Source organism: Theropithecus gelada, chromosome 3 (genome assembly GCF_003255815.1).
Source record: "Theropithecus gelada isolate Dixy chromosome 3, Tgel_1.0, whole genome shotgun sequence".
Classification (NCBI taxonomy): Eukaryota; Metazoa; Chordata; class Mammalia; order Primates; family Cercopithecidae; genus Theropithecus; species Theropithecus gelada.
Window position 1 is genome coordinate 91,206,509 of NC_037670.1, and position 27,536 is coordinate 91,234,044.

The 27,536-nt window shown below is 38.8% G+C and overlaps 1 protein-coding gene across 1 annotated transcript in view; it reads right to left on the reverse strand.

The window, feature by feature from the left end:
* DNAH11 (dynein axonemal heavy chain 11) overlaps positions 1 to 27,536 on the reverse strand; it is a 372,079-nt gene that overhangs the window by 324,884 nt on the left and 19,659 nt on the right. The window contains exons 6-11 of the mRNA XM_025379290.1: positions 25,256 to 25,467; positions 19,111 to 19,341; positions 17,471 to 17,638; positions 6,939 to 7,055; positions 727 to 864; positions 294 to 418 (exon numbers count right to left, since the gene is read on the reverse strand). Of these exons, the coding sequence (XP_025235075.1) occupies positions 294 to 418; positions 727 to 864; positions 6,939 to 7,055; positions 17,471 to 17,638; positions 19,111 to 19,341; positions 25,256 to 25,467 (991 nt within the window). The remainder of the gene's footprint in view (positions 1 to 293; positions 419 to 726; positions 865 to 6,938; positions 7,056 to 17,470; positions 17,639 to 19,110; positions 19,342 to 25,255; positions 25,468 to 27,536) is intronic.

Consider the following 27,536-nt stretch of genomic DNA (forward strand, 5'->3'; position numbering starts at 1 on the left):
ACTTATTGGAAAAAGGAAAAATAATAACAGCAAGAAACTCCAAACATGGTGGGTGGAAAGGACAAGTGAAAAGAAAAAAGGTCCAGAAAACATGTAAGCATATGAAATTCTAAGAGTCCCATTATAAATATTCCAAAACCATGGGAATGAATCCCTCTCCACAAACCCAACCAGTGAGAGAAGTGAACAGGGCAATGGCTTCCTAAGTGCTAATATGAACAGCTCACTCTCTTATATAAAACGTCACCCATACCATTAGAATAATTTGCCATGACCTAAGCTTAACTACTTACAGATAACGGAGAGATGCAAAGTTTGACCAAAACATTTGAAGTCGTTGGAGGACCTGTTGGGCCCATCTGATATTTCCTGAGGTAAATGGCATGTTCTTGTTAAGAACTACATGTCCACGTTCAATCTGCAAGTTGATATTTTGGTGAAGAGGAAGAAAGGGAACATTCAGTCAGAATGGTTTCCAACCTTGTAACCAATTGTTCATTTTAGTATTTTTACAGTAGTATAAAACATATGTGTTTAATCACTTGATTACTGGAAGAGTTACAGTACTAAAGCAAGTTTACCATCTCCATGAGGAAACCAGTTTAATAAAAGCACAAAAAGGTAGTGCCTATATCTAGTCTTTAGATATAATCACAGAGTTCTAGTTGATGGTCATTATCTACAAAAATGATGCTGTGAATGTGTCCAACCTTATCCACCACTTACCTGTTTCATGTGTTCATTATACAATTGCTTACACACATCCAGCTCTGTATTAAACATATGCACTAGTGTGCTGTAATGTAGGCTGAAAATTTCCATGACAACTGGCTTCTCTAGAAAATTTCCAAATACGGTCAAAAGCTATAAAAATCAAAGTTAAGGCAACGTTAAGCACTATGAGTTTTTAACACAAATACCCAGCTCACAATGTCCCCCTTCAAATCTCTTACATGACTAAAGTTTAGAATCTTAAAAGTATCCTGTGATGCTTCAAAATGTAAAATGTATTTTTTGCATCTCCCTAAAATTTCTGTACATCCAATAAACCAATTCTAGATGTAAAATAATTTCCCTTTCTCAGCAGAAAGGAACCATTGTCTGTCTGCACCTTCTCCTCACAGCTAATATTATTTCCTGTTGGGTAGCAGGTAACGTTTCAGAAGACGCTTTGCAGACACAAGAATAGAAACAAGATTCATGTGCTTGTTATTGTTCTTCCCTCCTACATATGTATTCTTTAGATATAAATATCCATATATCCATATTGAGGCCCTCTAGGTCACAGCATGAATAATTATACCAGATGTGCCAGTCACCATAGACGCATGCCTATGGCCCCTGGTACATCCACGTGACCCAGCCACCCCCAACAGTGTCCTGGGGCTACAGTGGTGGCTGTTACAAGGACAACCACTCCACAGGTGGACGACTCCTTTGACATGAATGTCCTGGCTCAAATCAATGCCTTGAGCTAATCAGATTCTTTCTCAGAGTCAGGGCCTGGCTGAATCCATGCTGGCTAAAATTATCAGTGAGCAGAAACTACTAGCAAGCAGAGGAAGCCAACTGATGGTGGGACAGCAGAAAGCAGACACACAGACTGAACAGGATCACATCACCAGCAAAGCAGGAGTGAAGTCTCACAAGCTCCTCTTGTTCAGTCAATGGAGCCCCCTAGATTTCAAACTTACCTTCACTGCCAGTGTTCACAAAGCTTAGTTATCCAGTGAGTCTGATTTTGGATTCCCATTAGTCTCTTGTTTACTACCCAGTGTGGATTCTTTTGTGTGCTAGCATAAAACAGCTCTTTCCTTGCAAGCAAAATGGCATTTATTTGTATATAAATTTGTATAAAACAATTTTTATTTGTATATAACCAATGTTTCTCTAGTGCTATGTCCCAGGAACTATACGTCAAGGGCCTTAAAAGTGCTGTTATTACACACTCCAGGTGAGGAAACTGAGTTACAAGGAGGGAACGATTTTCCCAAATTCATAACAGCTAGTGGCGGAGCTGGGATTTGAAACCAGACAGTCTAGCATTTGGGTTTCTGTTTTACTGTGTAGCTTCTCATCAGCTAATATGCCATTGAAAGTTATATCATTTTGTCATCTGATCATTCTGTGTGGGCTTCATAATACGTTAGTTACTAAGCCTGTCATATAGATATTTTCTTTGAAAGAAGACATATCAAAACAACTAAGTATATTTACAATAGCAGATAAACTGTATCCAAGGTCACGCCTTGTTTAGCAATATGGCAAAGGAGGGGGCTTTGTTCTTTTTAAGGAAATAATAGGTGCTCCCTAAAATGTGTTTCACTTAAAAAACAGCTTTATAATAAAAATTTGCAAATATTTCCATAAACTACATTCACTGAAAATAAAATTACCATGAAAAAATTATAGAAACTAAAATGTAACTATACCTTAGGGGTCAATTTAGACAAATACATTCTGACTTTTTCTGGTAACATCAATTATAACTGCAGTAGAAACTGCTAAGTATTTTTAAATCTACTACTCAGCTGCTACCTAGCAAAATGTAACTGATTAACTTTCTTCCCACAGTCATTGTTTTGTTGAGCTTAGGTTTCAAATACAATTTCTAAAGTAAACATTGTCTCATATATTTACCAAAAAAGTATACTCCAACAAGAATTTATAAGTATATTTATTTCACAACATTATTTTTTAAACACTTATCATATTGACCACAATGGAAAGAATAGTAGAAGTTTCCGAGCTACATCACATCTTGCCTACCAGCTTAGCGGTCCTTAACTCCAAGTTTTCAAGAGGAAAATATTCTGAGGCGAGGTTGTAAAGCCAAAAAGTAGTAGGAAAAGTCTCAAAGTTTTAGGCAGTATACATTATTGTAATTGTTTGTCATCCAAAATGTATAAAAATTACCCTCCAGGAGGAGAGTAAAGGTCATTTCAAGCTCTTGCTTCTTTGTTCACAGTAAAACTAAAAGCTGTTTTATGAAGAGTAGAGATGTTTTCTTTCACATTGACTTCAAGACTAAAGAGTAATTCCCACCACATGCTTCTCTTTCCAAATATCCCATCTGAGATCTGCAAGGTTTGCCTTAATTTTGCTCCACTTCTTTCATTGCATAATACAGCTTTTCATAACACTATTGCCATTGTTCAGTGTAGTACATATTTATATTTTTCCTAGGTGTGCCACTTTCAATTATTTTTAAAAATCCGTGGCCACCTAAACCACATACACTTCATATTTTAATAGTTTACAAAGCTGAAGTCCTTTCTAGACACATTTTTTTTTTTTTAACACACTTCGGTTTGCTTTCGTGTAAATTTTAGAGAGCCATTCAGTAGTATTTGTTTTTGTTTTTTGGTGAGCACACCTAGCACTTTAGATTTTGAAGTACTATACTTTTATATTAGAGTAGAACAGCCCTCAGTCCCGGTGCCCTTCCTGGCCACGTCTTTGACAATAGCAGGTATTGTAACAGTAGTCTTCAGAGAACAGTCTACAGATATTTTTCTTCCCAGGGACTAACAGTAAACGGTCAGAGCTCATCATCCTATCCCTATAGGTGAAATATTTTTCTCTGTAAGTACACACCCTTGTAATTTCTTCCTCTGCCATTACACTTGCAGCAGTTTACCCTCATCAGTATGTTATTTCATTACTTGAACTACCAGTCAGTCCACCTCACCTCAAGTAGTTATTAAATGCCACTTTGTACAAGTCACCATGGAAGGCAATCTACACAGAAGCTGTAAGATGATGCCACACCTCCGCCAAGCTTATGACAGTAGGATCTCATATTTGTTCAGTAAACAGGTCAAATATGTGAAAAGTTAAAGAAAAAAACCTTTTACCTAAGAGATTAAATTGTTTAGAAAAAAATTAACTGGCAGCTACTATAACAGAATTCATATCAATGGTTGTGAGAAAGAGAGACTTGAACTGAAAACGGCAGGAGCCTCTGTAATTGAGATTTCATTCTACATTCTTTTTTTGGTTATTTATAAAAGCATGAAAGAAAACTAGTTCCAGTAGCAAAGAATATGATAGACTATCACACAGACATTTAAAAAAATAATAGTTGAATTCTGTTATAAAGGCAAGAAAAAATTGTATGACTCTTTGTTAAGTGAAGATTACAGTAGAGGATGAAAATATAATGTCATTTTTGTCAAAGAGAAACAAGTATGCATATCTAGACAAAAAATAGTGGCAGTATTAAATATAATAATTATATATGACTATTATAGATGTTAGATATGAGATATTAGATTACAGGTCATTTTATAACAACAGGCTGTATATTGTGGCTGATGGCACCTGAGTTTCACTGAAGAGTTCTTATAAAACAAAGAACTATTTGATGCTCATGAATTCTTTCTTTTTTTTAATACTTTAAGTTCTGGGATACATATGCACAATGTGCAGGTTTGTTACATAGGCATACATGTGCCATGGTGGTTTGCTGCACTCATCAACCCATCATCTACATTAGGTATTTCTCCTAATGCTATCCCTCCCCTAGCCCCCCACTCCCTGACAGGCCCCAGTGTGTGATGTTCCCCTTCCTGTGTGCATGTGTTCTCATTGTTTAACTGCCACTTATGAGTGAGAACATGTGGTGTTTGGTTTTCTGTTCCTGTGTTAGTCTGCTGAGAATGATGGTTTCCAGTTTCATCCATGTCCCTGCAAAGGACATGAACTCATCCTTTTTTATGTCTGCATAGCATTCCATGGTGTATACGTGCCACATTTTCTTTATTCAGTCTATCATTGATGGGCATTTGGGTTGGTTCCAAGTCTTTGCTATCATGAACAGTGCTGCAATAAACATACTTGTACATGTGTCTTTATAGAACGATTTATAATCCTTTGTGTATATACCCAGTAATGGGATTGCCGGGTCAAATGGTATTTCTGGTTCTAGATCCTTGAGGAATCACCACACTGTCTTCCACAATGGTTGAACTAATTTGCACTCCCACCAACAGTGTAAAAGCATTCCTATTTCTCCACATCCTCTCTAGCATCTGTTGTTTCCTGACTTTTTAATGATCACCATTCCAACTGGCATGAGGTAATATCTCATTGTGATTTTGATTTGCATTTCTCTAATGACCAGTGATGATGAGGTTTTTTTCATGTTTCTTGGCCACATAAACATCTCCTTTTGAGAAGTGTCTGTTCATATCCTTCACCCACTTTCTGATGGGGTATTTTGTTTTCTTGTAAATTTGTTTCAGTTCCTTGTAGATTCTGTATATTAGACTTTTGTCAGATGGATTGCAAAAATTTTCTCCCATTCTGTAGGTTGCCTGTTCACTCTGATGGTAGTTTCTTTTACTGTGCAGATGCATGCTAGTCTAATTAGATCCCATTTGTCAATTTTGGCTTTCGTTGCAATTGCTTTGGTGTTTTAGTCATGAAGTCTTTGCCCATGCCTATGTCTTCAATGGTACTGCCTAGGTTTTCTTCTAGGGGTTTTATGGTTTTAGGTCACCATCCTATCCCTTACATTTAAGTCTTTAATCCATCTTAATTTTTCTATAAGATGTAAGGAAGAGGTCCAGCTTCAATTTTCTGCATATGGCTAGCCAGTTTTCCCAACACCATTTATTAAATAGGGAATCCTTTCCCCATTGCTTGTTTTTGTCAGGTTTGTCAAAGATCCGATGGTTGTAGATGTGTGGCATTATTTCTGTTCCATTGGTCTACATACCTGGTTTGGTACTAGAACCATACTGTTTTGGTTACTGTAGCCTTGTAGTAGAGTTTGAAGTCAGGTAGCATGATACCTCCAGCTTTGTTCTTCTTGCTTAGGATTGTCTTGGCTATAACGTGCTCTTTCTTCGCTCCATATGAAATTTAAAGTAGTTTTTTCTAATTCTGTGAAGAAAATCAGTGGTAGCTTGATGGGGATAACATTGAATCTATAAATTACTTTGGCCAGTATGGCCATTTTCACCACATTGATTCTTCCCATCCAGATCCTCATGAATTCTTTAGGTTAAAATGCTCAACTGGGGCCAGAGAACGCTGATGGCTTCACCACTGACTAGTCAATTCATTTACAGGTCAAAATCAAACAATATCTTTAAAAAATCTGTGTCTGCTATATTGTTTGACACTGCCATTCTCAATGAATTATACCCATGATTTCTTAGCTCTTTTTCTTCTGATACTGAACCCTCCATCCCTCTTTTGGGATGTTATCTGATTATTAATTTATACTTGATTTGTAATTTTTTTTGTCAAGCAAGTTTTACATGGTGTTCCTATTCCCCATATTATAAGCTTTTCATATGGGGACACTATTGAGATGCTTTTCTTTTATGTAACTCTTAACTGTATTTCATCAGTTCTGTGACAAGCATACTTTTATGTTTCAAAATCTCTGCAACTGAAATACATTATGCAATCAATGAAATTATAATTATTTGGCAGCATTTTTTAATTGTTACACAAAATAATGTGTGTCTGATCATCAGTGATGTCTTATGCCTGGGTAAATACAGTATATAAATTGCTATTTGTTTCAGTCAGAAAAATAAAATAGGCAGATGAACCTAACATATCTAAACAATGGTAAACAAAAGAAATTCCTGAATTAAGGTATTTTTCACTTTTTACTGTGACTTAATTTTGAATCAGTATTTCACTGGCCAGGCCAAATTTTCTGTGAAGATAATGAGAGCTAAAACACTGTGAATGCAAGAAAAAGACAGTAACTAAATGTCCTAAAATCATCTTGTACAAAGTGTCATTATTCATTAGTACATTATTCAAAGTTTATTATTCAGTGAGCTGAATTTGAAGGGAATATGACTAGTTAACCTAGTTAATACTCTACCTGAATGAGAATTCACCCCTTTCATCTAACAGCCTATATTATTCATTAGTAAAACATTTTTTATGATAGCTTCTTCAGAACTAACCTTAAATGCAGCTTCTAAGCCATTGCAGTTAAAGAAAGCTTCACAAATAATTGTCCCAAGCCTTCTGTCAAATTCCAGAGTTTTGGACTTAAATGCCACATAATCACTTTCAAATTCCTGTAAAATTCAAAGTGAAATATTAGTGCATTGGAAAGAATCCAACAGTGAAAATAGCAATCACACAAGCGTGACCTTACTTTAGCTCTCTCTCGCCTTCTGAGTGAATTTATTTTTCATAGCAGGATTCCAGGGAAGATCAAGAAAGAGCTATATCTGACTGACTACAAGTGCCACCTTACAGAATCACTGAAAGCTTAGTACTTTTCCCCTATGCTTTCCCAGTGCTTTTCAGTGGCTCAGGCCCCAACAGCAGTGCTTTGGTCCATGTGCTCACATAGAAGCCTCAGTCTCTCCTCCTTATCCCAATTCATTTTAATTATAAATGAAAAAGTGAAGTTTTTCAGAAAATAAAAAAGAACCTATCCTCATTATAACTTTAGTCCATCTATAAGTTTAAACAGGAAGGGTTTTTGTTTGCTTTTTCACGGAGTTGAAAATCTACATGGAAACACTATTTCTTCAGGTGTAAACTGAAATCCACAGGTAAGAAAACATCATTAGTGATACAGAGGAAACAAATACTCTTACATTTTCCCAGTTTTTTATTAATATGTAGTTAACATCCCTCAGTTTCCTCCTAATACATAACCATCCACTCCCATAGTTAGAAAGAATGAAACGGTGAAAGAATAACTATGATCTTCATAGCATCACAGTTGAGTCTCCAGTAAAGAAATCCCAGGATTTCAGAAACATTTTGGTGCTTTACAGTCAAAAGGCCTCTGAAGTACACACAACAGATTTCTCATAATGAAGGCCTTTGCCACCTCTGTAAACTGAGCCTCCATCTATTAACAGTAATAACAGTAATAGAATAAATGACAGCTAGCATGTAAGTAATTCTGTTCTAAATGTTTCACATGATTAACTCAACTCTTACAACATCTCATGTAGGTAATATTTTTTTCTGCATTATAGGTGACAAAACAAATTCAGAGAAGTTAAACGATTCACCTAAAATCACACCACTGGTAAATGTCAGGGCTGGAATTTAAAGCCAGGCAACCTGGCTCCTGATCCCAGATGCTATGTTTCTTTGAAGGAATATACCTGCTAGGGTCTGAATGTTTTATGTCCTTGCAAAATTTTATTTTGAAATCCTAACCCTTAATACGATGATATCAAGAAGTGGTGCTTTCAAGGGTGACTAGGTAATAAGTGTGGGATCTTCATGAATGGGATCAGTGCCCATATAAAAGAGGCCTGAGAGAGACTCCTCCATCCTTCTGCCAAGTAAGGACACGGCTAGAAAGTGCCATCTGTGAACCAGGATGTAGCCCTCCCCAGACACTGAATCTGTGGGAGCCTTGCTCTTGGACTTCTCAGCCTCTAAAACTCTGAAAAATAATTCTCTGTCATTTACAAGCTACCCGGCTTATCGTATTTTGTTATAGCAACCTAAACAGAGGGCACCTTATGCTGAATTTCACACACGGAAAAGCAGTGTAACAGCAAAGTTCTAGGACACTATGTGTCACACACCACAATGTTATATTTAGCATCAAGAAGAAGTTTCCACTTCTGAATTAGAGCCAAGCAATCTCTTCATTCAAGGCTCATTGGCTAATAAAGTAAACACAACTTCCCAACAAGTTTTAACAAGCCTAACATCCCTCTTCTTAGTATGGTAATAGAGAACATATGGCTTAAGGTCACCAAACATTAATTGAATATTCAGAAATAAGTATCTCAGGGAGAGAAAAATATGCTAGTCTCCCTCCCTGATATCTCTCCCTCACCCCCCTCCCTCCTCACTCACTCATTCCTGAAAACAAATTTAGAACTGCACATGGGCCCTCTCCCTTGGAAAGTCCCACAGAAAATTCATACTTAATTTGTTCAAGTACAAATCTGAACTCGTTATCTTCTCTACAAAGCTGCTCTTCTTTTTATACACCCTAATAGAAACTTGGGCAACCTCCTTGACTTCTCTGTCAAATGCTCTTCTAACTACCTCTGGAGTCTCTCTATTATTCTCCATCTCTCCACTATTCTCCATCTCTCCAGGATGCCCTTGGTCCAGGTCACCATTACTGCTCATCTGGATATCTGTTAACCACTTTCTACTCTTTGCCTCTAGTCTTATCTCTGATTCATCCTCCAATGGCTGACTAAATAATCTTTTTAAAAATAGAAATCTTATCATGTCACTTTCTTATTTAGAATCCTTTAACTCACAATCTTAATTCAGAATTATCAGTTTCTCAGGATAATGTCCAAAGGTCTTAGCATAATCTATTACATAAGACCCTATGTGGTCTGGATGCCACTTACTGCTAACTATTCTGCCACCTCTCCCAATTTCACACTCTCGGATCCAGCCATGGAGCCTTATTACATTTTGTCTCTCTCTTTCACCCACTTCTCACCTGCTTCATTTCTATTTATGTTACAGGTCTCAGTTTACATTTCACCTCCTCTGGAAAGGAGGCCTATGTAAATGTTCTCAGAGCACTCTGTACTCTTCATACCCCAGCACCGGGCACCCATATGACAACTGCCTATCTACATTCTCCTTTGGATTCTAATCTCTGAGCGTAACTGCCAGGTTTATTTATTTTTTCACAATTACAGTACCAATATTTAATAGAGTTCCCAGGACATACTTGTTTCTCAATAAATATGTATTACAGAATAAATGATGTGCTAGTATTATTCAGAAATTATAAAAATGTTACTGTATTCTGAAAACTGCATAATTGCCTTTATTAGCATCATGAGAAGCTATTGAAAGGTTGTAATTAGAGAAAAGCCATGGTTTGACTTAGTATCTAAAAGGCACTCAGGCTGCCGTGTGGAGAATAAACTAACAAAGCCAAGATGGGGAAGAGGGAGCAGTTTGGAGGCAAGCACAATAATCCAAGTCACAGAAAAGACTTGGAAATACTTTCAAGGCATATCTGAAAGAACTGGATGTTTGTTGTGAGAAAATGAGCAAGATCACAGATGACTCAAAGTTTCTACGTAGCCCATTACATATGCCATTTAATGAGTTGGAGAGACAGGCAAGAGTAGGTTTGGGGAGGGATAGGCAGGGGTTTAGATCTGAATGTGATTTTGAGATGTATATGAAATATCTCAGTGGAGACGTTGAGTAGGCAGTTGTTTGGCATGTGTTTCTGTGGGTACATAGAAGCCAAGAGTTGAGGCTTGAGAACCTCCACCTAGATTTCAGAGAATGTGTGGAAACACGTGGATGTCTAGGCTGAAGTCAGCTGCAGGAGCACAGCTCTCATGGAGAACCTCTACTAGGGCAGTGTGGGGTTGGAAAAGGGAAATGTGGGGTTGGAGCCCCCACTGGGGTACTGCCTAGTGGAGCTATGAGAAGAGCGTCACTGTCCTCCAGATCCCAGAATGGTAGATCCACTGACAGCTTACACCACACACCTGGAAAAGTTGCAGGCACTCGACACCAGCCCATGAAAGCAGTTGTCGGGACTGTATCCTGCAGAGCCACAGGGGTGGAGCTGCCTAAGGCCTTGGAAGCCCACCTCTTGCATCAGCGTGCCCTAGATGTGAGACATACAGTCAAAGGAGATTATTGTGGAGCTTTAAGACATAATGACTGTCTTGCTGGGTTTCAGACTTGCACGGGGCCTGTAGCCCCTTTGTTTTGGTCAATTTCTCCCATTTGGAAGGGGAACATTCACCCAATGCCTGTACCTTCATTGTATCTTGGATAACTAACCTGTTTTTTATTTTACAGGCTCATAGACAGAAGGGACTTACTTTGCCTCAGGTGAGAATCTGGACTGTGGACTTTTGTTTTGATGCTGAAATAAGACTGGGGGACTGTTGAGAAGGGATCATTTTATTTTGCAATATGAGAAGGGTATGAGATTTGAGAGGGGCCAGGGGTGGACTGATATGGTTTGGATTTGTATCCCTACCCAAATCTCATGACAAATTGGAAGAAGGGCCTGGTGGGAGGTGACTGGATCATGGAGGGTGACTTTCCTCTGTTGTTCTCATGACAGTGAGTTTTCATGAGATTTGATGGTTTAAAAGTATGTGGCACTTCCCCCTTTGCTCTCTCTCTCTAAACACTATGTGAAGAAGGTCCTTGCTTCCCCTTCATCTTCCAACATGATTGTAAGTTTCCTGAGGCCTCCCAGTCATGCTTTCTGTTAAGTCTGTGGAACTCTGAGTCAATTAAACAATTTTCCTTCATAAATTACCCAGTCTCAGGTAGTTCTTTGTAGCAATATGAAAATGGACTAATACACTACTTTAAAATCTTTTTCAAGTAATTCCAAAATCTCTATTATATTGGCATTGGCATCTAATGATTGTCTTTTTTTCACTCAGTTGAGATCTTCCTGGTTCTTGGTATACTAACTGATATTCTACTGAAATTTCATATTATTATAAGACTCTGACTCTTATTTAAACCTTTTGTTTTTGCTGACTTTCTCTGATACTGCTCCAGCCCCATTATAATAAAGTAGAGACAGAAGTCCAGGTTCTCCACTTGGCATCTATTCATCCCCAAGGGTGGGCAGGGCTCCTTGTTACAGCTGGGCTGGGACTTCCAGTTCCCCATGTGGTCTCTACTGATGCCACAAGTGCAGGTGGCCTTGTTACCACTTGACCTCAGGGTGATAGTCTGGACTCTCCATCAGGTTTGCTCCAACATCAGGCTGGGTGAAGAAGGAAATCCAGGGTTCCCACATGGTCTCCAGACACCATAGAGAATGAAGTTAATTCCTGGCCAGGAGGGATGAAAATCATGGCTTCTTATGTAGTCATCTCTGACACCACCCCAGCAAGGGTGGGAGTTGGAGCATTTTCAGACAGACAAGTCTAGGTTCCCCATTCACCTTTTCCTGGCAAGGGGAGGGGTGGGGCACAGTTTCTTCTGTGGTGTTTGGCTAGAGTGGAGAGATTATGGTTTGACAGATCTTCTTTTGTGCTAAGTTCTCTCCTTCTTGAGCCTTTGGCTAGGGAGAGATCAGGCTTTTACTGGGCTTTTTTTCTGGTCTGTGCCCACTGGCATTTCCTGGTTGCCAGTGTCTTCAGCTCCAAGTCTGGATTACTTCCGGCAACAGGAAAATCCAGGGAACTCATCACGTTGTTGTTTCTTGAGTCCCAATATCCTTAGCCACTCTGCCTTTTTATTTTCACCTTTCAGATTCTTCTTATGTCTGTTTTATATATAATGGTCAGTGGATTTTTTTGTCTTTTTTTTTGCTCAGATACTGTTATTTCATTTCAGAAATAAGTAACACATATAGACACATTTCTCTTCCTGCCTGCCCAGAAAACCACTACCCCAAAGTAAGTTTCAATCTTTCCCATGTATGTTTTTATACTTTTGTTATAAACATCATAATATATATACATAAGTGTGCATTGAACACTTTGTCTTTACATTTCCTTGAAATACACTTAAGAATTCTGTCTTTCTTAATTGCTTACAGCACAAAGACCAGGCCTTCACGAGTAAGCTGAAATAGAGCACTGACACTAATATTAGACTAATTTATGCCCACAAAATGCTTTGGCCTAAAATATTCTAAGAAGCAAGGAGAACATCTGTCTTACCTCAAAAGAGCTGTTTATAAGCACAATCTCCCACTTACTTGCTTGATAGGGTCTTGGCTTAAGCCCCAGAAAGGATCAAACACATCATCCATACCCTCTATCAGAGTTTACATCTTTCAAGAGGGTCTTGAGTCAGTATTAACATCTTCTGGGATCTCAGATCTTGGCTTCCTTGTATCTCCTCTCCCCTACAACTCCAAGAACAGTCCCTTAAACCAACTTGGTGCTTCCTTTCTGGGCTTCCTGCAATAGACATTTTCAAGGGCTGTTTGTGGCCGCCAAGCTTGCTGAGGCCTTTCGGGCAGGCAAGGAAGACACATTCTTGGAATATGTATCAATCCTATACAAGAGGAATTGCTGTCCTTCTTGGGTAATTACCTTCCCACCAAGCAGCTGTTTGGTCTCCTCAAGGGATAATATCATGTTGGAGCCTCAGAGTTAATCTCCATTGCCAGCAAGTAGGATAATCAGCAGCAACAAGAGCTAGAGGAGTCTCGGTCACAGGTGAACCATGCTATTGTATAATGGCCAGTGTTTTAGTTGCACTTAGTGGGAGGAATAGGGAAAAGTACATCTCCCTCTTTCCAGAAGCAGACGTTTCTAATAAAATTTTAAACAATGATATCTACTAAACAACATTTTAAAATAAATAAGACAAACTTTAGTATACAAATCTGATGGAATGTGCAGTTGTTTTAAGATGAGCAATGCTATTGTAGTGATACAGAATGACTGTCAAAATATAGTAAGTGATAAAAGCAAGGTATAAATGCTATTAATGCAAAAGTGGAAAACAATGTATATGCCAGTGCATGCACCAAATATCTCTGGAACATCATATAAGAAATTTTTAATAGAGATGCCTTTGGGGAGGACAAATGGAAGACTAGGGAAAAGGCTATAGGGTGAGAAAAAGAGGACCAAGTTTTTACAAATGTTACCTTTCCAAAAGAATTACTAAGGAAGGTTGCTAAATAATTCATTTCATCTTGAATAATATGCAGGCAAAACATGGAAATGCTGTGTATGACTAATAAAGATGAAATCTGTATAATTAAAATGAGAAAACACTACATAAAGTAATAGCAAAGGAATAGTTCAGTGGGTGACAGCAGAACAACAGATTCGTTCTAGGAAATAGAATACAACCTAGTACAGGTGAACTAAATAACTACTTTTAAAATGTATTGTAGATTCTGATATCATGGTGAGCTAGGCACCTGAATAAAGCTTCCCACTGAAAATCAGCAGAAAAACAGGCACAGCTACCTGGATCACTCCATCTCAGGGGACGGGTCCTCAGGTGAGTTCCCCCAGATGAACTTATTCCTTTCATTTCAATGAGGACACAACAAGCAAGATAAATACTAACAGGGTGGTGTAGTGAAAAGAACGCAGAGGTTGGGCGTGGTGGCTCATGCCTGTAATCCCAGCACTTTTGGAGGCCGAGGCAGGTGGATCACTTGAGGCCAGGAGTTTAAGACCAGCCTGGCCAACATGGTGAAACCCCATCTCTATTAAAAATACAAAAGTTAGTTGGGCGTGGTAGCACACTCCTGTAATCCCAGCTACTCAGGAGGCTGAGGCAGGAGAATCATTTGAACCTGGGAGGCAGAGGTTGCAATGAGCTGAGATCATGCCACTGCACTCCAACCAGGGTGACAGAGTGAGACTGTCTCAAAAAAAAAAAAAAAAAAAAAGCAAGCCCGGGTGCAGTGGCTCACGCTTCTAATCTCAGCACTTTGGGAGGCCAAGGCGAGTGGATCATCTGAGGTCAGGAGTTTGAGACCAACCTGGCCAACCTGGCCAACATGGCGAAACCCTGTCTCTACTAAAAGTACAAAAAAATTACCTGGGCATGGTGGTGCGTGCCTGTAATCCCAGCTACTCAGGAGGCTGAGGCAGGAGAATCACTTGAAGCTGGGAGGCAGAGGTTGGAGTGAGCTGAGATCACACCATTGCACTCCAGCCTGGGCGACAGAGTGAGACTCTCTCTTAAAAAAAAAAAAAAAAGGCCGGGCGCGGTGGCTCAAGCCTGTAATCCCAGCACTTTGGGAGGCCGAGGCGGGTGGATCACAAGGTCAGGAGATCGAGACTATCCTGGCTAACATGGTGAAACCCCGTCTCTACTAAAAATACAAAAAACTAGCCGGGCGCGGTAGCGGGCGCCTGTAATCCCAGCTACTTGGGAGGCTGAGGCGGGAGAATGGCGTGAACCCGGGGGGCGGAGCTTGCAGTGAGCCGAGATCGCGCCACTGCACTCCAGCCTGGGAGACACAGTGAGACTCCGTCTCAAAAAAAAAAAAAAAAAAAGGAAGGAAGGGAGGAAGGGAAAATAAAAGTATGCAGGGATTGTGGTTGAGAGTTCTGGATTCAAACTTCCATTCCACCAACTGGAAACTATAATCTCAGATAATTTAGTGAAACTGTCATTTGCCTAGGGGACCATTCTCTGGGTCATAGTGAGAATTAAGCAGGTATATAATGTGGGAAAACTCTGGCACCATGCCTGGTACCCAGCACTTGTTCCGTAAATATTAATTGGCTCTCATTAGCAGAGACTAAGTGGAGACAAGAGGTTACCCTCAACAAGAATAGCGACCATCTTTGCTTAGGTATCTGAGGGATTTCATCAAGAAACCCCATAGAATGACAGCAAAATTACTGAGTCTATTGCTGGACTAACTGTTCAACATCAATTATGAAAAAAGCAAGTTTCTTCTCATAATTGTCTAGATTTCAAACAGTCCCCTAAGAAGATGTCAAAGAAAATACCTAAAGTAACATTCAATAATTGAGAAACCCAAAACCATTTTTGTGGGTACACCTGATAAAATCCCCACATTCTGTAAATGGACCACAGCAGCAAACCTTTTGGTACACCAAGGCTCAAAGCCTGATTAATAGGCTTGAGATTGATGAGGAGACAAATAAACAGCAGCATTTCAAACAGCAAATTACCAGTGATAATTTCTTTAATTTACTGGAACATATTTAAACCATGTATATACCAAAGGGCAGAATGGCTGACCCTGACACACTTCCCTGTTACATAAGCACTAGTCTAGTCAGAGGGGATGGAGCAGGAGCAGGAACATGGGGCTGTATGCAATGGGAGGGGAAGGGCAGGGTTTGGGCATGTATTCATATGTACATACAAATACATGCATACACTAGGTTGGAAGTTGTTTGTTGAAATAATGTCTCAAAAATTACCAACTGATTTCATCATGAAGTCAAAGTACAGGGAACTCAGCTAAAAAGCACCAAAATGAACAGTTTATTAAGCAAAAATATATAATAAATGCAGTATTTTCAAGTAGTAATGAGAGCCAAGACACGTTTTTTAAAAAAGCAATGGTCGTCTTCAACGTAAGTATGCCGATTAAGTTAACTTTTAGTTAATTCATGTTTTAATTTTAGGGAATGACCAAACTCAAGGAGCTTCTACACTCTAAGGCAAGAATCAGCCAGGAGGATGAAGGGAACTTCAGGGGAAGGTTATGATGTCTCCAACCAGACTGAAGATCAGAGGTAAACACCGCCCACCTTCTCTGCAAAATAGAAGGGGCTTCCAAAATACAAATACCAAGCAGGTATACACCTCAAGAGCAAATGACTTTTCTATTCCTACATGTTTGTGGCTATGCAGGCCTTAGGCAGAGACAGGAGTAAAATCAGGACCTTTGGCATTGCCAAGGCAGTGACGTCAATCAAACCTGGCCACATTCTCTAATTCTGGCACCCTGAAAACTTGCCAGTTTTTGCAGTTGTAACAAAATCAAGACTCTCTTGCTATTCAAATGTCCCCAAGGATCTTGTGCAGGCTCAGTCTCACACTCCTCCTCCACTAGCTCATTCAGCGGGGCTAACCTAGAGGCTCTCTGAAGAATCCCATTCTGTACATATTTATTGAATGCCTTCCAAGTGCCAGGCATCTTATAAGGCTTTGGGGATGAGCTCACTCAAATTATTCATCACCATGATCCTATATTCCTCATACATTTTCACAAACTGTAGGATGCTGGTTTAGCAAAGAGTTACCCACTAGAGCAGTGTCCTACCATTCACTCCACTTTCCAAAACTGACTACAATTCAGAGGGCTTAAGTTTGCTAACTACATCCTTATAAAGCTATCATACTGCACTCATACATCAAAGAATCGATTGTTTGGCCAAATATAAACAACAGTGAATAAACTCACGTATAAAATAATAAGAACAAGAGCTAAATCCTCATTCTTTTGGACTTGGGCTTCACTGTTCTTGGCAAACTACTAAAATGAAGCTATTTTTATCCTAGAACTGCAGGGATGCTCACAGGTAGCTCCCTGGCTACTAACATGCTGGAACTGACAGAGCACAGAAGCAGCTTAACTCATAAAGCTTCCCCCTTTCCTGTGGTTGGAAATACGAAATTATAATCAGCTCTCAAGAATAACAAAAATTATAAGAAACAACCAACATGCTACTGATACCCGTAATGAATGGGGTGAAACCAAGTGTTCAGGTGAAAAAAAAAAATAGCCAGTGATTCAAGAAAAGGCTAAAATAAAGCACGGACATGGACATCAGATCAAAATGAGTTAGTGTGGAAAGTTTCTGTTTAGTATACACAAACAAGATACAAATCCAGACTGAGGTCTGCAGTTTTATCAGCCATCATTCTGAACTGAAAACGCAAAAGCTTAAGTTCTGATCCCTGATCTACTAACTAAGTAGCTACAAGACTTCAGCAAGTCATTTAACCTCTTCTGGTCCGAGAGATGTTGGAATGGATGGCTCCTATTATTACTGAGACCGATCTTCCTTTTCAGCTATGAAATTATAGGATCCCATGAAATGAAAATGCAAAGGTACAACATTACCATGTTATTGCAATCAGATGGGTCATAAGTGCTCTGTTTAAAAACTTTATAGAGTTCCATAAATTCTTCACTCATCTCATGAACTTGTCCATTCAAAATTGCTCCTTTGGTACCACCGAATTCCAGTCTTTCCAGCTTTTCAAATTCCAAAGTGCTCACAAATATATCCTTTATAAAAAAACACAGTAAAGACCTTTCCACTACATTGAGCAGCAAAATATTTTAAAGTTTCAAATCAAGAACATTTTCAAGTGTTCAAAATCAATGAGTCAATGGACACTTACATGACAGAAAATAAATATTAATTATTTAATTAACAAAGTCATTGCTAATTTTTAAAATTACTCTCCCATTTTCATATTTATTAAAAATTAACTCTCACTGGCCAGGTGCAGTGGCTCACGCTTGTAATCCCAGCACTTTGGGAGGCCAAGGCAGGAGGATTGCTTGAGCCCAGGAGTTTGAAACCAACCTGGGCAACAAGGCAAGACTGTCTCTACGAAACACAAAAAAGTGAACTAGGCATGGTGGCATGCACCTGTAGTCCTAGCTACTTGAGAAGCTGAGGCAGGAGGATCACTTGAACCAGGAGGTCAAGACTGCAGTGAGCTGTGTTCACACCACTGCACTTAAGCCTGGGCGACAGTATGAGACCCTGTCTCTACAAAAAAAAAAAAAAAAAAAAAAAAGAATCTCTCAGTGTAAGCAACCTCTAATTCACCATAGCTAGACATATAATTCCCCCAGTTTTATATCCTCCTAAATGTAAGTCAGATCCCCAGGTAGTATCCAAAACTCCTGTTTTCATCACCCCATACTTTGCAGTGAGTCAGCTGCTTTACTGAAAGTGAGCCCAGGAAACTGTTAAGGAAGGGATATGTAAGCTGCCCTTCATTAGGTATTTCACATTCAGAGACAGAAGAGGCATTCAGACTCATTTAAGTGATTATGAGAATTCTCAAGACATAAAGTTCTAATTTTGAATGAAATAAAACAAATCTTATATCAATGACAATGTCCAAAATTCTTACAGCTTTACAAAGAAAATAAGGCAGTGTCATCAATTTAAACTTTTTTTTAAAAAAAATCTAAGCCAATAGGCACCATACAAGTGTAAGAGTTTGTGTGTTGTATGTGTTTAATTTATAGAGCACATATTTCCATGTTTTATTTTTACCAGTGATTTTAATATTTTTATAGTACAGCATATATTCATATACTAAAAAATAGTGTGATAATTTAAATTATCCAATGGGTTTTAGGGTATGAAATAGCAATTTTAAGGATTAAATATATAAAAGGAAAAGTGGATTTATTTACAGAGGATTAGTTTACTGCTTCCTGATTTACAACACTCTTCCAGATTAGTAAATTCTAACAGTCACTGATATATAAAGAGATTTACTTATACTCGGTGTAATAACAGAATCAAAAATGAACTTTTAAAAAATCAAAATGAAAGATTTAAAAATTGCCCTTGTATCATCATAGCATTGGCCTGCTGAGCTCCTTATTAAGAATCACTGGGAAAGGAGGCCTCTACCTATGATGTAAAGTAAACCATTCCATGAATCATGTGAAAAGCTACCGCCTTTTTGAACCCACCTTCAATATGAATAAGTGAAAGAAAAAAAGAATACCTCTATTTTTATCAACCGATCAAGAAACTTGTCAAATCTGCAAAACACCAGATGAGACTGGAAATCCCATGGTCTTAGCTTACTTCCCATAAAATAGCTTGCCAATTTTTTTCTATAGTTGAAAAAGCAGTTTCTGAAAGTCTTTAAGATGTTAACAGCCACCTGCACCTTTTCCAGTGACTCCTCTATTTCTCCCTTCAAAAGGTCCTCAGGTGAAAGGAAAGCTGTTGCCTAGGATTTAACGAAAGGGAACAATGATCAAAACTGTGTTTAATAATTCTTCGCTGTAACTGTCTTTGTTTCGAAGAATCATTTTTAAATGCCAGTATCTAAAGGTGGGCCAGCAATGCTGAAAGAAAGAAAGCACAAATTCTAGAAATTCAGCTACTTGGACTTCGATTACATACTTGTATAAGTTAGAATTATATACAGGAGACCCTACTATTTCTGGATTTTTACATTCTAGCAAATGACTAAATTGTTGCTAAGCCTCATTATATGACAACTGTCATGTAATGTGCATGAGTGTGCCTGCCAGCAAATATTCTGAACAATCATTTTCTCATATAAAGAATATATAAGCCAGACAAGGAAATCTATCAGAACAGGAATTTTTAAAGTACACTCACTTTATCTGGTAGTTCAGGGCCACTTGCAAAGGGAAAGACCTGATTAGGAGTGTGTAACAGTGGAAATTCTTTCAAGTTAGCAAACTTCTCTTCTGGGGGCTTAAGTAACATTACAGGACATGCAGTCTAGCTGACATGTCCCACATGAACTAGTTTTGAATAGAGGAAAAGAAAGGAAGGGAAGAGAAGGGTAAAAGAGAAAGAAAAGACTAGAAGATCCATGTGGCACTGGTCAAATTCTCATGGGACCAACCAACACTCCCAACTTCTTCTCTCTTCATATTTGATACCCACATTCAGAATTCCCCTCTTCAAGGACCAAGAACCTGTGCATTCTGAAGGTTCTTTTGTATGCTACCGCTTCCTGATGCATCTTAACCTCATATAAATTATAGGTTTAATTTGTGTGCCTTCAATTTTGTAGTTGCTTAGAAAGTTGTTCAAGATGTCAATGGATAATGTAATGAAAGTCCTGAGTTCAAAATAGCAGAGGGAAGCATTTCTTCCTTAAATGTAGGCATATGACCTTCCATTTCCCATTAATGAAAACAGTTTTACAGGCAATATAGGCTCTGTGCCATGAATTTGTAAGGCAATAAGAAAATCATTCATTTAGTGTCTAAAACCCCTACTGATTAGACTCCTTCCCAATCTATGCTTTTATTTCCCAATCACGTTACATAGAAAATTAACCTCCACATGAGGGCTGCTATAATAGCAAGTCATTCAGGACAGTGAAGAGAACCACCAGGAATTCCTTAGCAATGTGAATTTTAAAAGAGTTTACACTTTGATATGGTATATGGTGCATTCCATACACCTTTATCTCTATGTATTCTTTATAGTAAATGTGTCTTTTTAGGATGCTGAAAAATCTATGGCAAACGACTCCATCTTTTGCTTGAGTGGCCCTTTCTGCTTTAGCAGCCCCCTGTTACCTAATTACTTGTGTTTAAAGTAACGTCCCTAGGACAATCCATGCTTAATGTTTATTCCTGTGCTTCCTGGCTGGCCCTCACACAGATGAGGCAATCATAGACAAGGAACCTCCTGTTCATACAGACCACTGTTGAGTAAGGCCTCCTAAGACAGGTTATAGTACTTAATGTCCTAAATGAAAACACCCAGTCTGTCTCCTTGCATGGGGAGGCAGAATGTGTGAGGGAAAAAGCATGACCTGAGGCAGGGGCTGGCTGTGATCCTTCTAGGGGCCACGAACTACTTTTGTGATACTAGTTAAGTTGTCTCAGAGGATCTATTTCCTTAGCTGCAAAATGAGGGAAATGAATTAGGTGAATCTCAAAATCCCTTTTAGCTCATAAACTCTAAATTCTTTTCGACTTCTCACAGTACCCGCTCTGGAGCATGCCTAACCACAGCAGCTCTATCATCGCGTACTTAATGGTGCCAGCACAAACAAGCTAAAAGCCACCAGGATTTAGGATGAACTGGTCCCACTTCAGAGGACTTATAAACTAAAATACTGTTAACCAACTTATTTATCAATAAGCTGATCGATTAACCAATTTACCAATGATATTGTCAGTTTGAGGCTTGTCTCTCTGCTGCTGCTTCTCTATTCTTTTGCATGTGTTTTTACGGACTGTTGTTTTAGCTCAATCCTGACAGCTCTACTCCACTACTCAGACTTAAACTCTTCCTCACCTAGGATCTTGTAGGTGACAATGTCTACAACAGATACACCAAGACATGGAATAGACAAGGCAGTGGCTAGAGTGGTAATGACACACAAGGACCAGGGAGTAGAGTCAGGTTACCAGAGAAGAAAGGCAAGGCATTAAGACCCCATTAGCAAAGCCTGTCTAGCATGCAAGGTGAACAGGTGATGCCTTTTATGTGTCTAGCCTAAATAATGATGTTAGTGGTCACCACTAGAAAACAAGAAATACATTTGTTTTTAAAGTAACAAAGGGTTTCTGACTCTGACTGGCATTCCCGTCATAGGGTCAGGCATATAATGAAACTGAGTAAAGTAGATCAGAAACGACTGAACAGAGAAGGTCATGGTCATCCAGACAGCACCTGTTTCACCTAAAGCAGCATTTGAAGCTGTAGTCACTGGCTGCACCTATGGGGATGGCGCAAGCACTGAGTTTTCACTGGAGGCTGAAATGCTGGCATTTAAATGAGATTTAAGTATTAACAACAATTTTTAAATTAAAAAATATTATACAAAATAAAAACACTGCATTGATCTTTGGGCCAAATGAGCTGATAGCATGTCAGCTTATGACCTCTAATATGTAACATAGGAAGGGTTTGAATTTTCACAAAAACTCCATCAATAAATTCATGAATGCAAAGAACATGTAGGTGACAAGAGGAAATACAATTATAGAAAACATAAAATGTGTAATCACACATATCATGCAAGGTACAAATTTAAAAACATGTTACCACTAGAACACAATAAATGACCCCCAATTTTCTGAAAGATGGCAATGCTCCAAGTTGACAGGTCATAGTGAAACCTTTTACACGTTGATAATAGCAACGTAATTGATATAACCTTTTAGAAAATAATTTGTAAGTATTAAATATTGCCGAAGAGCCATGAAAAGATTGTACCTTTGACCAACATCAGGAATTTATAGTAAGCCAATTATTCCAGTCAAAAGAGGGGATCTTTGTATAGTTTTCTTCATGTTTTTTATAATCAAGGAGGCTGGAAGCAACTGCATGTACAGCAATAACAAAATCATCTTTCAAGAAGTTAGTACAAAATTGTACATATGATAAAATGTATAAATGCTTAATAGAGTGATAAAACTGCAGAACTATTTCCATTGTTCCAACACTATGCAATGAGAATGTTTTACAATTATCATTAGCATACCATGTATTAGGTCACATTCAGACATAAAAAAACTTATTTTAAAATATGGAGCATGGTACAATGGGTGAGAACTCTATTATTGACTTGCTGGGTTGGAAAGTTACTTATCTTCTTAGGCTTCGGGGTTTTTTTCATTATAAAATGAAGCTACTAATAATACCTATGTCATAGTGTTGCTATGAGAACTTAACTTTTGAATTTTTGTAAAGGGCTTGGAAAAGCTCCTGAACAAAGTAAGTATTATATAGTGTTTGTTAAATAACTATATAAAAGTAGTAAAATTGGTGGCTGGTGGTTAGTGCTTCAGGGAACCAGCTATAGATACTGGCTAATTGTTAACTTTTGACTCCTAACATGTTGGGCATATTTACCACAAAGTCTGAAATCTGCTGTTCATAGAATCAAAGGAATCAGGTCAATGAAACCTTTGGATAGAAGCCAGAACTAAGGAACAAGAGAAGCCACATTATTTTATCAGGAACTTGGCAGAATCTGGCTGTTGACACAGAGTAGAAGTCAGAGATGAGAAGTTTACAGGCTTACAGGTAACCAGGACTTACAATAAGTCACCTGTGCTAACAAATAGTCCCCTCTGTGATTTATACATTAACAAGGATTTGCAATGAAACAGTTTCAATTATTCTCAAAATGAGAAATAGTTCCCTAAAAAGGGGTTTGGGAGAAGTGGTGGTTATAGTTTTTGACCCTGCAACAGTGATTGTGGTGTTTTACATAGAGACCCAAGCCATTAGGGTCCAGGGAGCCTGTTTAACAAAAGGGCAAAACTGAGTTTGCCCAACAGAGTAATAGAAATTGAACAAAACCAGAGGAGATGATGATAAAATATCGACCTGTTGTTATCTCCTACCAACAGCTGCAACTAGCCTGTAAGTCAACAGTTTGTCAAAAGAACAAAAGGCAACTAACATTTACTGAAACTCGATTAAACACCAAGCAATGCTGGGGATTTCACTTAGGTTATCTTTTAATCCTCGCAATAGCCATGGACTAGGCATTATCCCCACCGACAGATGTGGAAACTGAGGAGTAATTTAACTTCCCTTAAGTGGGTCAATTAGATTCGAATCCAGGTTGGTCTGGGTCCAAAGCCTTTCCCACACACCACTCCATCTTTTCAGAATCAGAGAGAGAAAGAGATGAAAAACACTAACAATGCAACCTCATATTCCAGAAACTCTAAGCTGCAAGTCTGCAGACCTGTTCTCTGGTCTGGCTTTCCTCCTAACTTCTTAGGGAAATTGAGCAAATGACATCATTCTTCCAGTGTTGGTTAATTCATTTGAAAATATCTGAACTGCGTCCCTTCAAATTGATATGTTGAAAGCCTAACTCCCAATGTGACTGTATCTGGATATAGGGTCTTTAGGAGGTAACTGTGATTAAATGAGGTTATAAAGATGGGGACTTAATCCGATAGGACTGTGGTCTTACAGGAGGAAGATGGCCGGCCGGGCGCGGTGGCTCACGCCTGTAATCCCAGCACTTTGGGAGGCTGAGGTGTGCGGATCACGAGATCAGAAGATCCGAGACCACCCTGGCTGACACAGTGAAACCCCGTCTCTACTAAAAATACAAAAAAATTAGCCGGGCGTGGTGGCGGGCGCCTGTAGTCCTGGCTACTCCGGAGGCTGAGGCAGGAGAATGGCGTGAACCCGGGAGGCGAAGCCTGCAGTGAACTGAGATCCGGCCACTGCACTCCAGCCTGGGTGACAGAACAGGACTCCGTCTCAAAAAATAAAAATTAAAAATAAAATTAAAAATAAATAAAAAAGAGGAAGATGGCCAAGTGAGGACACAGTGAGAAGGCAGCCAGTCATCAGCAAGCCAGGAAGAGGGCCCTCACCAGAACCTGAGCACGCTGGCACTCTCATCTCAGACTTTCAGCCTCTAGAAATACGAGAAAAAATAAATTTCTGACGTTTAACCTACCCAGTCCATAGTACTTTGCTATGGAAGCCTGAGTAGACTAAGACACACCTCCAAATAAGAACCACTGGATTATGTAGCATCCAAGTATCTTTTAGCTCTCAAATTACGTAATACCCTCTGGTACTGTGAGCATGGAAGAATCCACATTCACATAGACAGGATGAGGACACAGAGGGAGCTGGTCCTTTTTTTTTTTTTTTTTTTTTTTAACATTTCGCAGGTTGAGTAAGGAATAGAGAAGCAATTACAAAAGAGATTTTAAAAGACCAACAATGAATCAGAAGTTTTTCAATACAATTCTACTGCTATATTTTTAGGATTTTCTTTTTGCCAGATGCTCTTAACTTACCACACTTTCCAAAAGGCTTTTATCAGTCAGTGTTTCTGTGAAAACGAAAGGAAGGCTACAAAGAACGTACTACACATCTGTCTTTTACTGGAAGCTGCCTTAAAGCCTTTTGAAGAAAGGTACAGATATTAAACAAACAAAACCCACCAACAACTTGTCCTTTATGTCTGACTTATTTTCATAGCTTTCTGCCATTTAGGATTAAAAGGTTACTTGGCCTTTGTTACCATAAATGTCCTTTCTCAAAAAAGAAAAAGAAAGATGGTGTTCTTACTGTATACTAGATTATTCTTCACTAGTCTAGTAAAACCTACCTCACAGCAACAATTCTTATTGTTCCTGTTTTTTGATGCTTCATACCTGGTTAATGAAGAGATTACAAAACTCTTGCAATAAAACTATAACCCGAGCAGGGGTGTTATAAAACTTGGAATGACTCCAGATTAGACAGATGGTATGAAATAATGGAGCGATTAATATGCGGGTCTGTGGGAATTCCGTCTCCTGGAGACATTGGATGTGTCTCCTCAGAGGTCTCAGGTAAAGTTCCACATCTTGGGCTTCGAGAAGGGCTGAAAGCAAAGAACCATCATTAACGTGATTCCGGTTTATTATTATTTTTTTCTAAATTCACTTTACATGTAAAAGAGAGCCACGTAAAACAACACGGCCACACTTAAATGTTGTCATAGTTCCCTTTATATTACTTATCCTACAATCTACACATGAGCAATGTGGAAGACTTTAGACACTGTCCATCTGTAACTCAGTCATTTGGGAGAGCACTGATCTAGTTACCCACATAGCATAAATAAATTGTGATGGAAAAAACAAGGGGAAAACACCCCTGGAGTCTAAAGAAATTTACTCAACCCTGTGGAAACTGTGGGAATAAAACCTCTCTGCAATGTTGTCACTTCATGGCTTGGATTACAAACTTCATCACTAGAATGTTAATTCCTTCTAAGAACTTGGTATAAGCACAATTGAATTGTTTACTCTCTCATTCCGGTTTCCTATGACAGTAACTCATGCAATGACTGAGAAAAATTATATCATTAATAAAGGTTTAAAATTGTTAAGAACAGTGATGAAAGTACTTTGAAACTCGACAGAGGTGAGGTTGTACAACATCATGAATGTACTAAAACTTGAATGAATTTTACACTTTAAAATTGTTAACTTATGTTATGTGAATTTTATTTCAATAAAACAAATGTTAAGCATGGTAAATATTTTTTTTCACATGCTATAGAGGGCCAGGTGCAGTGGTCCATGCTTGTAATCCCAGCACTTTGGAAGGATTAGTTGAGTCCAGGAGTTCGAAACCAGCCTGGGCAACATAGCAAGACTTCATCTCTACAAAAAACTTAAAAATTAGCTGGGCATGGTGGCAGCTGCCTGTGGTCCCAGCTCCTCAGGAGGCTGAGGTGGAAGGATCACTTGAGCCTGGGAGGTCGAGGCTGCAGTGAGCCATAATCATACCACTGCACTCCAGCCTGGGCAACAGAGCAAGACCCTGTCTCCAAAAAAGAAAAGGGAAGAAAAAAATCAAACCAAAGAATGCTATAGATATGAAGAAACATTTAAATATTTAACTCTCATTAATGACTGCTTAATCGAATCCAAAGTTTTCTCTTGCTTAGCACTGGTCCTTTTAATATACCCTAAGTGGATTTCCATGATATTCCATTTTGCTCCCAAGGCTAACAATATCCCTGATGAACTGAGAACAAATTTTATTATCAAAGTAGGGAACAAGGTCAAGTAAATTCTAGTTTTTGGTGTTAACCCAAAAGACTTGTGTCAAGAACAAAGAAACCCTGCTGAATTTTGTCACCAGGAGTCAAGGACGCACCCAGCCACTTGATGTGTAACCAGTTAATTTGTCTATGTAACAATAAAGCCCTGAGAATAAAAAGAATGTTCAGGAATTATTTTCTTTTCAAGATGTACTCATGTTTCAAAATTAGTATTTTTATCAACTTTTATGTCAACATTAAATAACTGTATCTAGTAGGTAAGTGCCCTGAAATATTAAGTATCCTTAAAATGTGATCAGCATGTCTGGTGACTCCACAATGCCTGAACTATGTCTTTGAGAAGAGCTTTCTTCCTCCAGCTTGACCATGGGTTTGGGCCACTTGTTCTATTGAGAAGTGTTTTATTTCTGTATCTCCAGGCCACACGCACATAAGGCTCAGAGGACCCCAGGATTCATTCCTGCAGAAGCTGCATCCAGAGAAAATTTTCATCCTATGCTAACATAGGATGAAAAAAAAAAGCCAACAGTTTCTATGTATTGAAGCATACTTAATACATGTCCAGTACCTCGTACAGTGTATAATATGCTATCCCTAACCCAGTGGTTCTCAACCAGCAGAAATCTTGCCCCCAGGGGACATTTGGCCATGTCTGGAGACATTTATGATCACCACAACAGGGATGGCGCCAGCAGGTAAAGGCCAGAGATACTGCTAAATATCCTACAATATGTAAGATGGCCCCCCCACAACAAAAAATTATCTAACCCAAAATGTTGATTGTGACAAGATTGAGGAATACTGAATCCACATAGCAATTCTTCAAGGAAGGTGTTAATAGGCCAATACAAAACAGAGGCTTAGCAAATTTAAAATGC